The 12,675-nt window shown below is 36.0% G+C and overlaps 2 protein-coding genes, 2 long non-coding RNA genes and 1 pseudogene across 4 annotated transcripts; 4 read left to right on the top strand and 1 right to left on the bottom strand.

Annotated features, from left to right (window-relative positions):
- Nucleotides 1-2,356: 2,356 nt before the first annotated feature.
- Nucleotides 2,357-3,452, top strand: LOC111461219 (annotated as a pseudogene).
- A 627-nt stretch (nt 3,453-4,079) lies between these two features.
- On the top strand, nt 4,080-6,553 carry LOC111437362. Its single transcript, XR_002709434.1, has 2 exons — nt 4,080-4,971; nt 6,285-6,553. It is a non-coding gene; the product is annotated as an uncharacterized LOC111437362 (long non-coding RNA).
- A 489-nt stretch (nt 6,554-7,042) lies between these two features.
- On the top strand, nt 7,043-8,385 carry LOC111442657 (E3 ubiquitin-protein ligase SGR9, amyloplastic). Its single transcript, XM_023080124.1, has one exon. It carries the CDS (start codon nt 7,165-7,167, stop codon nt 8,005-8,007), a length of 843 nt encoding a protein of 280 aa, XP_022935892.1. The 5' UTR covers nt 7,043-7,164; the 3' UTR covers nt 8,008-8,385.
- A 598-nt stretch (nt 8,386-8,983) lies between these two features.
- Nucleotides 8,984-12,232, bottom strand: LOC111442675. Its single transcript, XR_002710343.1, has 3 exons — nt 12,217-12,232; nt 11,158-11,544; nt 8,984-9,531 (listed from the first exon to the last, which is right to left on the bottom strand). It is a non-coding gene; the product is annotated as an uncharacterized LOC111442675 (long non-coding RNA).
- On the top strand, nt 10,414-11,721 carry LOC111442665. Its single transcript, XM_023080134.1, has 3 exons — nt 10,414-10,606; nt 10,826-10,946; nt 11,059-11,721. The coding sequence occupies exons 1-3, from the start codon at nt 10,572-10,574 to the stop codon at nt 11,377-11,379; spliced, it is 477 nt and encodes a 158-aa protein (XP_022935902.1). The 5' UTR covers nt 10,414-10,571; the 3' UTR covers nt 11,380-11,721.
- Nucleotides 12,233-12,675: the final 443 nt, after the last annotated feature.

The following is a 12,675-nucleotide window of genomic DNA, read 5'->3' as shown; positions in this document are numbered from 1 at the left end:
AAAAAAAAAAAAAAAAAAAAAAACCAATTTAATCCAATTCAAATGATTGAAACGAAATAAAGTATAACTCAACCCAATATTTATAGTTTAAGTTGAGCAGTCTGAGTTGATCGAGTTATTGGACATATAAACACCTGCATGATATATCAATTATTGATGAGCAATTCTTACTTTCAACTAAAAAAAATCAAGTTTGGATGTACAGCTCAACTAAGTTTAAATTGAAAAATTATACTAATAATTTATTCGTGATATTAAGACAATAATATACAAAATGTTATCGAGATCCGATGTTTATGGACCAACCTAAGATTTAGATCTTAAATAAAACCATTATTTTATCAAATCGAGTAGATATCAATTCTCTACTTTCGCATCATCCTACTAAAAAAAACTATTATTTTTTGTTATATTTTGTTGGATGATAAAAGTCTCACGTCTACGTCCATTAATTTAGGGAATGATCATGAGTTTCCATTGGTATGAGGTGTTTTAGGGAAGCCCAAAACAAAGTCATGAGAGCTTATGTGACAGTATCATACCATTGTGGAGACTCGTTTAACAAATTTGTCTTTTTATTTATTTATTTTAATTATTTGTACATATAATTCATTGTACTTTTGGAAAAAGCCTTCCCCATATGAAATTGCAGCTTCACGTCCCTATCTAACCAATAATAATATATTGCAAAAAGATTTTTATGTTTTCGTCCTCACATTTTGGGTCTAATTTAAATACTGACTCATATTTTTATAATTTTCATTTATTTATTTATTTATTTTCATTTTACTATAAATTTATTGGCGTATAAATTCGAGTTATTCAATATTTAATTTGAAAATGATTAAAAAATTACAAAAATGAACGATTTTAAATAATATAGCTAATATTTTATACTAAAACTATATTGAAAAAAAATTGAAAATTATATTTTATTTAATTTTAGTATTTTTTAAAATATTGGGGGTATTTTTAACATATTAAAAAAAATTAAAATTTAATGATAAAGTTTTTTATTTTAATATTTAAAAAAAATATGAAGTATTTTTAAATTCAAAGGGTATTATTAAAGCTAATTTATACAATATAATTACCATTTACCCCCAAAAGTTTGAAAAATTAGGAAATACCCCAAAGCGAGGGGTATTTCCTATAATTTAGCAATTATTTAGTGACCTAAGTGTAAACCATAACCTTAACGGGTCGATAATTGAATGACGAATGCGAAGCCCACTAGCCTTCAAATCTCAGTTCCCGCCAGCGCCCTTTATCCATGGGTTCTGCAAGCAATCCGCCGCAACGACGGGATGAACTACGGTGCCTATGGCCGCTTCATCCAGCTCGCACCGACTTCCTCTTCGTCCGCCTCGGCAACTGCTTCGCGCTCGTCTTGTTCTATGTTCTGTCGCTCCCGAGAATTTCCTCGGATCGAAGCTCATCGCCTTCTAATCAAAATCTGGCAGCCTTAGAGATGCCTACAATGTGTTCGGTAACATTTCCTACGAGAACGTTTTATCTTGGAATGCTTTGTTTATGAGTTACACTCTTCACAATATGCAATCTGATATGCTGAAGCTGTTTTTATCTTTGTTTAATTTGATATCGATGGATGCGAAGCCTGATAAGTTTAAGGTTACTTGTGTTTTGAAAGCGTTGGCGTTGTTGTTTTCTAATTTGATTTTGGTAATGGAAGTTCATTGTTTCATTCTTCGACGAGGGCTTGAGTCTCATCTTTTTGTGTCTATGCTTTGATACTCGAGGTGTAATTAGCTGGTTAGCGAAAACTGTGTTTGATAGAATGCCTGCGAGAGATATTGTCTTGGAATGCGATGTTGGCTGAGTACTCTCAGGGTTGGTTTTATGTGGAATGCAAGGAACTATTTAAAGAGATGTTGAGTTTAGTGGAGTTGAGGCCTAATGCAGTGACTGCTGTCATTGTTTTACAAGCTTGTGCTCAGTCAAATTATCTCATTTTTGGAATGGAAGTTCGTTGATTCGTCAATGAACGTCAGGTTGAAGTGGATGTTTCATTATGTAATGCTGTTATTGGATTATATGCAAAAAGTGCGGTAGCTTGGATTATGTTTGGGAGTTGTTTGAAGAAATGCCTGAGAAGGATGAGGTCACATGGCGCGATGATATCGTTCTACATGGTCCATGGTTTTGTTAACCAAGCAATAGATCTCTTTCCGAGTACTGAAAATGTCAGCATCGAGCAGATGTAATTGTTGAGGATCGTTGGAAGGGAGTCTCACGTCGACTAATTAAGGAGATGATCATAGATTTATAAGTAAGAAATACGTCTCCGTTGGTACGAGGCCTTTTGAAAAAACAAAAAATAAAATCATGAGAGTTTATGCTCAAAGTGGACAATACTATACCATTGAGTGCTAGAACAAACAGTAATGATGTGATTTTTGATCTGGTTCAGAGCAACCAATAAACTCGACTTGTAGATATATTTTGAGCAATGCAGTTGGATGGTTGCAGACCGAATACTATGACACTTGCGAGCGTTCTTCCCATCTTCTCACATTTTTCAACACCAAGGATGGGAAAGAAATTCATGCTTATGCCGTTAGAAACGGTTACGATGGGAATGTTTGTGTTGTCACTGCTATCATTGATTCTTATGCTAAGTCTGGTTACCTCCACAGGGCACGACTGGTTTGTGATCAATTTAAAGGTAGGAGTCTAATCATTTGGACAGCAATAATTTCAGCCTATGCTGCCAATGGAGGTGCTAACGTGGCTCTGAGTTTTTTTTATGAGATTCTGACAAATGGGATTCGGCCTGATTCAGTAGCCTTTACTCCAGTGTGTTCCTGTGCCCATTCAGGGGAGTTAGATGAAGCCTGGAAGATATTTAACGTCTTGTTACCTGAGTATGGAATTCAACCACTAATCGAGCACTATGCTTGCATGGTAGGAGTTCTTAGTCTAGCAGAAAAGCTCTCCGATGCTGTTGACTTTATTTCTAAAATGCCAATTGAACCCACTACAAAAGTTTGGGGTGCTTTGCTCAATGGGGCTTCCGTTGCTGGTGATGTTGAGCTTGGAAAGTGCGTTTTTGATAGTCTGCTTGACACCGAGCCTGAAAATACAGGTAACAATATCATCATGGATAACTTATATTCACTGTTTGGAAGGTGGAAAAAATCTGGCTAGGATAGGGATTTGATGGAGGAAGTTGTATTGAAGAAGATCCCAGGAATTAGACGGACAGAAACGTGGGCAGGGTTACAGAGTTTGTAGCTAGAGACACTTCAAACGACAGGACCCCAGAGGTTTATTGAATGTTGGAAGGATTACTTGGGTTGATGAAAGGACATAGTCTGCAACATGAGCTAAATGTGGACTGTGCAGACATGGGACATAAAACAAGACCACATTGCAAAGCGCACAGGCGCGCGATCCCCTGCTTGAATGTTAGGAATCACGACTCTCCACAATGGTACGATATTGTCCACTTTGAACATAAGCTCTCATGGTTTTTCTTTGGGCTTCCCAAAAAGCCTCATTCTAATGAAGATGTATTCCTTACTTATAAACCTATGATCATTCCCTAAATCAACCAACGTGGGACTTCTTCTCAACAATTCTCCCCTCGAACAAAGTACATTATAGAGCCTCCCCCGAGGCCTATAGAGCCCCCGAACAACCTCTCCTTAATTGAGGCTCGACTCCTTCTCTAAAGTTTTCGAACAAAGTACACCATTTAGTCGACACTCGAGTCATTTTGACTACATCTTCGAGGCTCATAACTTCTTTGTTCGATATTTGAGGATTCTATTAACATGGCTAAGTTAAGGGCATGACTCTGATACAATGTTAGGAATCACGACTCTCCACAATGGCATGATATTGTCCACTTTGAGCATAAGCTCTCATGGTTTTGCTTTTGGCTTCTCCAAAAGGTCTCATTCCAGTGGAGATGTATTCCTTACTTATACATCCATCATCATTCCCTAAATCAGTCGAAATGAGACTCCTTCCCAACCATCCTTCCCAACCATCCTCGACCTTGAATGCATAGGTCTTGTTTCTTAACAGGAGAGTCTATCGCATTAGTTATTCCTTCATATCTTGTGGACTTATAACTGATTTCATCTCACCATGTGTGTTACCACCTAGCTTTAGCGAACTGCTTTCTTTATTGACCACCGTCCCTTCTGCCGGTCTTTAACTATGCCTTCTCTTATTTATGAGCCAAGCGATATGCTTAGGGACAATAGGTACACAGAAGCATAATGGCGAGGGCTGCTAGCATTCAACCCAACGATGTAAATACATTCACGAACGCAAGTACCAATAAAAAGGAATCTGATTTGGCTCTGCTGGTGAGTAATAAGGACCTTTGAGGTTCACAATAGTATGATTGAAGAATGATTGTATTTCTGACATGAGAGCAAAGTATGTGGCGAGTTGAAAGGTTGTTTAACTTTACACAATAGTAGCCTGATGAAGATGGTTAGTTGATAGCTAGACAACACTGCAGCTTGTAGGCTTCGTTAACTTCGGATACCCAAAGAAAGCTGAAAATGGTCCCAGATCGATGCTATTGCATAAAATATTCGATAACCCCAACAAAATCAACACTTTATGCTCTGTATACTTGTAAGGTGATTTTGGAATGCACTTTAATATTTCTTTCAACGGAGGTGCGTGACACTTCTCACTTTCAAAAGTGAGAATGGTGACTGGACTTTAATATTGCTTTGCTTTTCTTTCCTTTTCTTTCCACCTCTTTTTGGGAAAATTCATCTAACTGTTTGAGATTATAACAGGGTATCTATTTTGTGATCTTTAACTGGATGGCGTGCCATTCCCCATTGCTTTGCTTGCTTCAGAAATCTTAATCATCATGCCTTTCAGCTGAAAAAACCTCCGCCCCACTTACCTTGATGATGAAATTGGCGAAGACCATTCCCAGTTGAGACTATCCAACTTTCCTCAAGCTGCAGCTTTCAGGTATTGAAATGAAAATTTTCTAATATTAAATTCTTTCGCAATACTGCCACTAATATTTAACAATACTTTCAATATTAAAATGAATCGACGATCTGTGAAAGAAATTAAATTAAATTAAATAGAGATTGAGCTAAGTATGACCGACAATATTATTCCATTTTAAAAAGAAGTTTGTTCACTAAATCTTTTACTTTATTGTGATACATGTCATGGAATATAGATATCTTGGAATTTGTGAATAAATTTAGACCATCTTCAATTTCCAACTATACACAGATTTTCTTTTGGTACTTTCTGTTCTCTTTCTTGTCTCGTATCTAATATTAGATAGGACATTAATTATCATTTAAAAAATCAATAGTTAAAATCTTATTGATCGGAGCTTTCATGAAAAAAATGGCTCGAATGGTACGATCCTTCCGTCACCCTAGAATGAAAGAGGCAATCTTGTGGTTCATGGTCTGTGAAGATACGTTGTTAGGTGCTCTGTTTTATTTTTTCATTGAGGCCGAACCTAAATTTGCGCTCGAGAGATAGTTGTCCATATACTGATAAGGGATGTATGGATTCTCGAGAAGAGAAGAGTCGAGGTGGTCCTCTGAACCGTCTTGACCCCACGAATGAATAGAAAGTTGGATCAACATTAGATCTCACTTGAATCAACCCAATATTTCAATGTATCAAACAAGATTTCACTCCCTAACAGTTAGTGTAGCAAGATTGGAACCAGCCATACTGAGAACTATGCAGCCTAACTTTAGAACACATGGAAATAGGCAATGATTTGTAAACCATGTGGGACTATCAATTTGCTGAAAAAAATAAGTATTTTGCCCATAACACAAGGCTAAGCTGGGAATTTTGAAAAAGGTTTGCAGACAAGGGCCACGATTGGTGCAGAGAGAGGGTGAGAGAGAGATTACACATGTGGTTGAGTCTTGTGGAATTCCACCGGCTTTGACGAAAGAGTGTTAGGTTGGAGGGGACAAAGGAAAGAGCCATGGATGGGCCACCCTTCCCTTTACTCTTTTCTGCTTGTTTTGTTGCGTTTTACAGAAAAAGGCAACGACTATCAGCTTATGGAAAAGAAAGGGAGTCAATAATAGCATGGATTTGGTTAAATAGATAGTTAGTAATGAATGATACGTATCAATAATTTTCCTCCTCCTATTTTTATTCTTCATCGGAGAAACTATTTAATATGGCTGGTAAGTTTTAACTAACGTTTTCGTTTCCGTTCTCGTTCTTATTATCATTTGACGCATGATTTTAATTGAAAGTTAATAAATTATTTACTTTTATTTGATGGTTAGGTACAAATGGAAAGCTAATGACGGTAATTCTTAGAATCATCGAAAAAAAGAAGAGGTATCTTTCGGTCGTGAAAAGGTTAGTTATGCTTGTTAATCCATCGTGACTAGAATTTCTATCTACTTGTGATGGTTAAAGCATCTATCTTATCATCATAATCTAGAATTGAATCAATAAATAACCTGATTTTAATGATTAGAGTTTAGATAAACACGATTACTATCAAATATTGTTTGGTTCTCTTTAAATTTATGCATGATTCCACGTTCTATACTTGACCTCCTCGAGATTAATTAATTATTGTTTCATTCTTTTTAAATCTATACGGTATGTTTGAGTAATATTAATAGTAAAAAGACATTTGGGTTGGTGTTTCTTACCCAATTTCGAAATAAAAAATTAAAGGAAAGAAATTAGGGAAATTAAAGGGATAATGGAATATACCTAAAACTAAAATACCTCAAAATTTTAATTCCATTATTGAAGGAATTCACTTAACCACTTAATTAAGCTTTGAATTACAAATAAAGAAAATAATTAAAGCAAATCCAATATGTAAAAAACTAATAAAAATCAATAAAGTGGGATTTTAACAGACTTTGAAAAATAGAAGAGTTGAAATTCCATTATAATTTAAGAATTAAAATTTTACATGTTATTTAGCTTATTAATTAAGACACTGAAATCCCATCAAGTGTTAAAAATAAATAAATAAATAAATAAGATTTTTTTTTCTTTAAATATCTAAATAATCAGTTATTAAGATAATTTAATATTTGAGCCGATAATAGACAACAGCCAAATGGGTAACTTGGGATCCACATTAAAAAGGTTCACACATCTCCTCTAAACTGAAGAGCAATCCGCTCGCGAGATCCCATAATGGAAGAATTAAAACCCTCCACTGTAATCATGGCCGCCCTCTCCACCCTCTCTTCGCCGCATCTCTCCGATCTCTCCCACTCCATTTTCTCCGACGTCCACACCAGCCGCCGTCGCCTCACCTTCATCCTCTCTTCCCCAACCCTCTTCTCCTTCACTCTCCGCCACCTCAATTCCCTTTCCCTTTCCCACAAATCTCTCCTCATCGCCCGCTTCCTTCTCTCAGCCCTCCGCCGTCTCTCCCGTCCCTTCCAGACGCCGTCGAAGTCCTTCCCCCACCACCCTTCTACCGCCGCCGTTACCCCTCGCGACCTCGACGCCGCCGTCCTCCTCCTCCTTCTCTGCGATGTACGCCAGCATAATCCGGCCGCCCTCGAAACTCCGATCACCCAATGGCGATCGACCCTCTGTCGAATCTACTCCGATTCCCTCTTGACGATCTCTGGCATCGCCACCGGCGGCGCCGGGGCCTTTATTCCGTATATTGAGACGGTGGCCAGGTGCTGGAAATTCGTGGGATTTGTTGTGAGCCGCAACGGCGGAAAGGCCCGGAGAGAGGTGGCGGCGTCGCCTGTCGCAGTGGTGGAGTTGCCGTCGGTGGCGGTGGGCGGCTGTATGGCGGTGGAATGTGTGATTTGTAAAGAGGAGATGAATGAAGGGAGAGACGCGTGTCAATTGCCTTGTGAGCACTTATTCCATTGGCTCTGTATTCTGCCATGGCTGAGGAAGAGGAACACGTGTCCCTGTTGCAGGTTTCAGCTTCCCACAGATGACATCTTCGGCGAGATCCAACGGCTCTGGGACATCCTCGTCAAGGTGGGCTCCTCATCTGATGGAGATTAACGGTCAAGATTGAACCGTTCTACGGAAGTATCACAGAACCAGATGCAGGGATTTGATTAACACGTTTAGGCTAGTTCACACGTGCGGAGGAAAACTAGAGGCCTGTATGGTATGAACCACAAAGGGTCGCCGTTAGGGGAAGGGGAGAAGATGGGGTTTGATAACGACACGTGTGGTTCACCTAAGGACGAAAAACGATCAAATGAGATTTTTTGTTTTTTAGGGTTTAGGAATAGAGGGAAGATTGCTTGTGAATAAGCATTTTTGTATTTTGTTTTGTAGCGTTCATTCATTGTTTTTGCTTTGTTTTTGTTGTACAGAATATTTTAGAACTGTATAGTTGATTTTTACAAATTAATATTTTATTTTATCAATTCATTAAGATAGTATGTTAATTCTTTAGATCCAGTTCGTATAATTAGAAGTTCAATTTCATTAAAAAGATTTTATTATAGTTCTGTAATGGTGGGTTGAGATTTCTTGCTTTAAAAATGGCATGGTTAACAAATAAAGACAAAATAAGTCAGATTTTTATCCATTTTAGTCACGGGGCCTTCTAGAGCATATTGTACAATACTAAGTTTACAAATTTAAATTTAATTCATTCTTTTTTTTTTTAATGGAGTGAGAGGTTTAAATCTCTATTAAGTAATCTTTATATAAAAGAAAACTAAAATTTGTGTTTTATCGTTCTCTAAACATGATGTTAATAAAAATTATAACGAATGCCTTAGAACTTTATAATTTATTTTTAAAATGTGCAATGTTACACTTGATCATTTAATTTTTGATGTTGACAAAAAGTGAACGAAATGGATAGATTCTTTTACCCTTATCCTAACAAGTTTTAAATTGTCATCATATTGACAAATCATCAATGGACCAAACAATCTAATAAATTACTATTATAATAGTGTTGAGTTATTAATAACATGTCGTAATATTATAATTTTTGAAAGAATAAAAAAAAAAGAAATAAAAGTAAAATTCCAAGTATTTTTCATAATTATCAATAACCATATCCACATATAGAATGAAACCTAAGAAGAAATTTCTATATTCCATAATGCATCCATAGTCTTATTTAGTATACTTACCTCTTAAAGTTCGTGCAAGTAATTTAAAATTTTGTTCTCTAGCTGAATATATATATATATATAATATGACTAGAAAATTAGCAAGCTTTATCCTCGAAATGAATATGATTTTTCAACCATTTTATTTAATTTTAAAACATTAATTAGGACCAATTAATTTAGTAATAAGGTCTTAATTCCTTACGAACGACATATCGTTTGGAAGGGAAGAAGATAACGTACCGAGGAAGCATTCATCTAGCAGGGGAGAGACAGGATCACATGTGCCGACACCTCGTTTTGCCGAGGCGATGGGAGTAACAAACGACACCGTCTTTCTTGGAATATAGTAAACGCACACGGTATAATTCGGAATGTCGGCGAACCTTACGTATTTTGGGCCCACTTCTTGACTGGAAATAAGACTACATGTCGTTTTTCTCTTACCCTACAGAACATTAATTAACATATAATTCTTCTTTTAAATGAATTACCATTGATATCAAGATAGGTATCTTCTCCCCTAAGTTTTCAATTGATAATTTATAATTATTCCATGGTTATGTTAACAAGAAGTTAAATATATCGAATAAAATTTGAAATATAAAAACAAAATTTTTAAAAAATAAGAGATTCAATAAATAAATAAAATATAATTGTATTTTGTATTTTTTAGTATTTTTAAAGATGTGTTTGATAGAAAATTTAAAAATAAGATCTCAATTTAAAAAATTGGTCAAAATAGGTTTGATAATATATTTATAAATAATAAAAATATTTGTAATATTAATTAAATATTTTATAAAATCTCAAATATTGTCAATAATTTTGTATACTTCAAATGCAATGAATTTTTAAAATTTCAAGCTTAAAAAAAAATCACCATTCAGATCACAAAATTAAAAAAACAAACACAAACAGATGACAAAACAAAGAAATCTATTGAATTGTGTAATTTATAAGCATAATTTTTAGAGACAAAATCACTATCAAACGAGTCGTAAATCATCAAGTTACGATAAATCGAATCATTTTCTATATTTCCAATATTTTTTCTATCATTCAAGGTCAGATAAATGGAATGTTAGACACTTTTCTGGTCCAGATTGAGCTTGAATTCCCTTTCAATCCAAGCTGTGTGAAATAGCCGGGAACCAGTTCTAGGGAAGGATATTTAATGCATTCTTGCCTTTTGCTGTTATTGTTGAAAGAGCAGAATGTTTATGATTGGGAACTGTGGGTTGAGTTGGGTTTGGTATTTAAAGAGCAATAAATGGATGGAATAAATGAGAAGGTTTAAACATGGAAATAGATGAATCAAGATAGAATTACCAAACAGATGCCAGTTTTGCTCAGGATCTCCAGCATCTGAAGAAGACAGATTTTCAGAAAAGTTCCTTCAAAAAAAATTTGTTAAAGAGAGTTCATCTTTCCACTTTTTTTGACTATTTGAGATCTAATCCAAGCAGTTGTTCCAAGGCCAAGAACATGGCACATTGTACCAAGATGGACATCAAATGGAGGTCTCTCTCTCTCTCTCTCTCTCTTTCTCTTGCTCTAGACTTAAACTCTGATCTGGGTAGTGGTTTTGTCCAATCTCTCTTTCTCTCTGAAATGGTGTTATCTATTTCTCTCTAAAATTTGACATAGGTTTTGTGCCATCTATCTTTTTCTCTAAAATGTGATGTGGGTTTTGTGCTATGTACCTATCTCTCTAAACTTTGATGTGCATTTTGTGGCAGTGGGAACACAATGGAAGGTAGTGAAGTTCTGAAAACAATGGAGTGCCTGAGAAGAAGATTACTGGCAGAGAGGCAAGCATCATTACTTGCCAAAGAGGAGGCAGAGCTCATGGGCAAAAGGGTACTACCAATGCCAAAGTTCTCCTCATTTTTACTCTAACCGACTTTAGATCATAATTTGGTCCATTTTCCCTATTGTATTTCTTTCAAGCATTTTATCAAACATATTGCAGTCAACAGAGTTAGAGAAGCAAATCACAGAGCAAAATCAAATGAGAACAAAAGCAGAAAAGAAGCTTCAATTACTGAAGAAAAAGCTCGAATCACTTAACCTTTCTTTCACGATGTTGAACTCAGAACCGTCAATTTCGTCGGAAATTTGCGATGAAGATGAACCGAAAACCCTAACCGCAGCAACGTCTCTCCCAATCAATTCGCAGACCATCGGTGAAATTTCTCATTCAGACGAAGAGAATCCAAATGCTCGAGGCTCTACCAGCTCGAGTTTCTCAGATTCAGAAATTTGCTCCAACGAAAGAAAAGATCGAAAATAGTGGAGATGAATTCAATTCCGTGGACGATTCACTCGCACTTGTGGCCGTGAACTCTCCGGAAGAAGCAGAAACCGGCGAGATGATGCTGGTGATCGGTGAACGGGTAATTGAAGTTCTTAATGATCTGAAGCAGGCCAGAGAGAGAATTCAGCGCTCAATGAAGATCTGTGAACTTAACATGATGAAAGTTAGCCCAGTTTGAACTGAGAGACAGAGAAAGAAAGATTTTGGATTTGTAGATGGGCCTGATAGAAAAGCCCATCAGGTCCAACCCACATAACAATGACAAAATGGATATCATTACTCGTTTCCGCAGTAAATTTTCTTTTTTACCTTTTTTTTTTTTACTCTCAATTTTCAATTTACCTTCTTTTACCTCACTTTTTACCTATGACTAGATTCTGGACATATTTCAACATTGAATTATTATTTGTTGGATACAAAATCCAAACTATTAAATACAAAATTAAAAAAAAATATATATTTTATTTTCTATCGACCATTTTGTTTCAATTTTAACCAAGGCGTACTTCTCCAGTTTGAACTGGGGTTTGAAACCAAACTTCTCCTCATAGATGGGTCGATTCAGGTGAGATCCAATGTAGATCCAACTTTCTATTCACTCATGGGATTTGGGCGGTCCGGGAGAGACCACCTCAGCTCCTCTCTTCTCGAGAATCCATACATCGCTTATCAGTATATGGACAACTATCTCTTGAGCACAGGTTTAGGTTCGGCCTCAATGGAAAAATAAAACGGAGCACCTAACAACGTATCTTCACAGACCAAGAACTATGAGATCGCCCCTTTCATTCTGGGATGATGGAGGGATCATACCATTTAAGCCTTTTTTTTCATGCTTTTCCCAGAGGTCGGGAGAAAGCTCCAATCAATAGGATTTTCTTAATCCTCCCTTTCCGAAAGTGAATAGAAGTACGACAACAAATTCTCTCAAAATCTCATTTGAAAACAAATTCTCTCAAAATCTCATTTGAAAATATTAGTTTATATATTCAATAATAATAGATTTATTTTTTAAAAAAATCAATTAATTAATTCAAATTTTTAAAACAAAAATTAGAATCACGGTCAAACGACAACTTAGGTTGAACCTTATCTTCATATGCAAACAAATTTCATTCACAAACACTCGTCCATTCTCAAAGATCAAAGCTCAAAGCTTCGAAGTTTTCATTTTCAAACATTTCATTCTCGAGCAAATCTTAATCGAAACCTCTAATTTTAGCTCTAATCAACTGATTCCCTTAGGCCCTTCGTTTTTTTTTTTTTTTTTTT

Source organism: Cucurbita moschata, unplaced genomic scaffold (assembly GCF_002738365.1).
Source record: "Cucurbita moschata cultivar Rifu unplaced genomic scaffold, Cmos_1.0 Cmo_Scf00001, whole genome shotgun sequence".
Lineage (NCBI taxonomy): Eukaryota > Viridiplantae > Streptophyta > Magnoliopsida > Cucurbitales > Cucurbitaceae > Cucurbita > Cucurbita moschata.
The sequence above is the reverse complement of the archived record's forward strand: the minus strand, read 5'-3'. Positions and strand labels throughout refer to the sequence as shown.

Excerpts from the sequence above, each read along its gene's own strand:
- LOC111442665 (XM_023080134.1), top strand. The coding sequence starts at position 10,572 with ATGGCACATTGTACCAAGATGGACATCAAATGGAG. Across the intron at positions 10,607-10,825 it reads AAGATGGACATCAAATGGAG|TGGGAACACAATGGAAGGTA; the intron begins GTCTCTCTCTCT and ends ATTTTGTGGCAG. Across the intron at positions 10,947-11,058 it reads CAGAGCTCATGGGCAAAAGG|TCAACAGAGTTAGAGAAGCA; the intron begins GTACTACCAATG and ends AACATATTGCAG.
- LOC111442657 (XM_023080124.1), top strand. The coding sequence starts at position 7,165 with ATGGAAGAATTAAAACCCTCCACTGTAATCATGGCCGCCCTCTCCACC.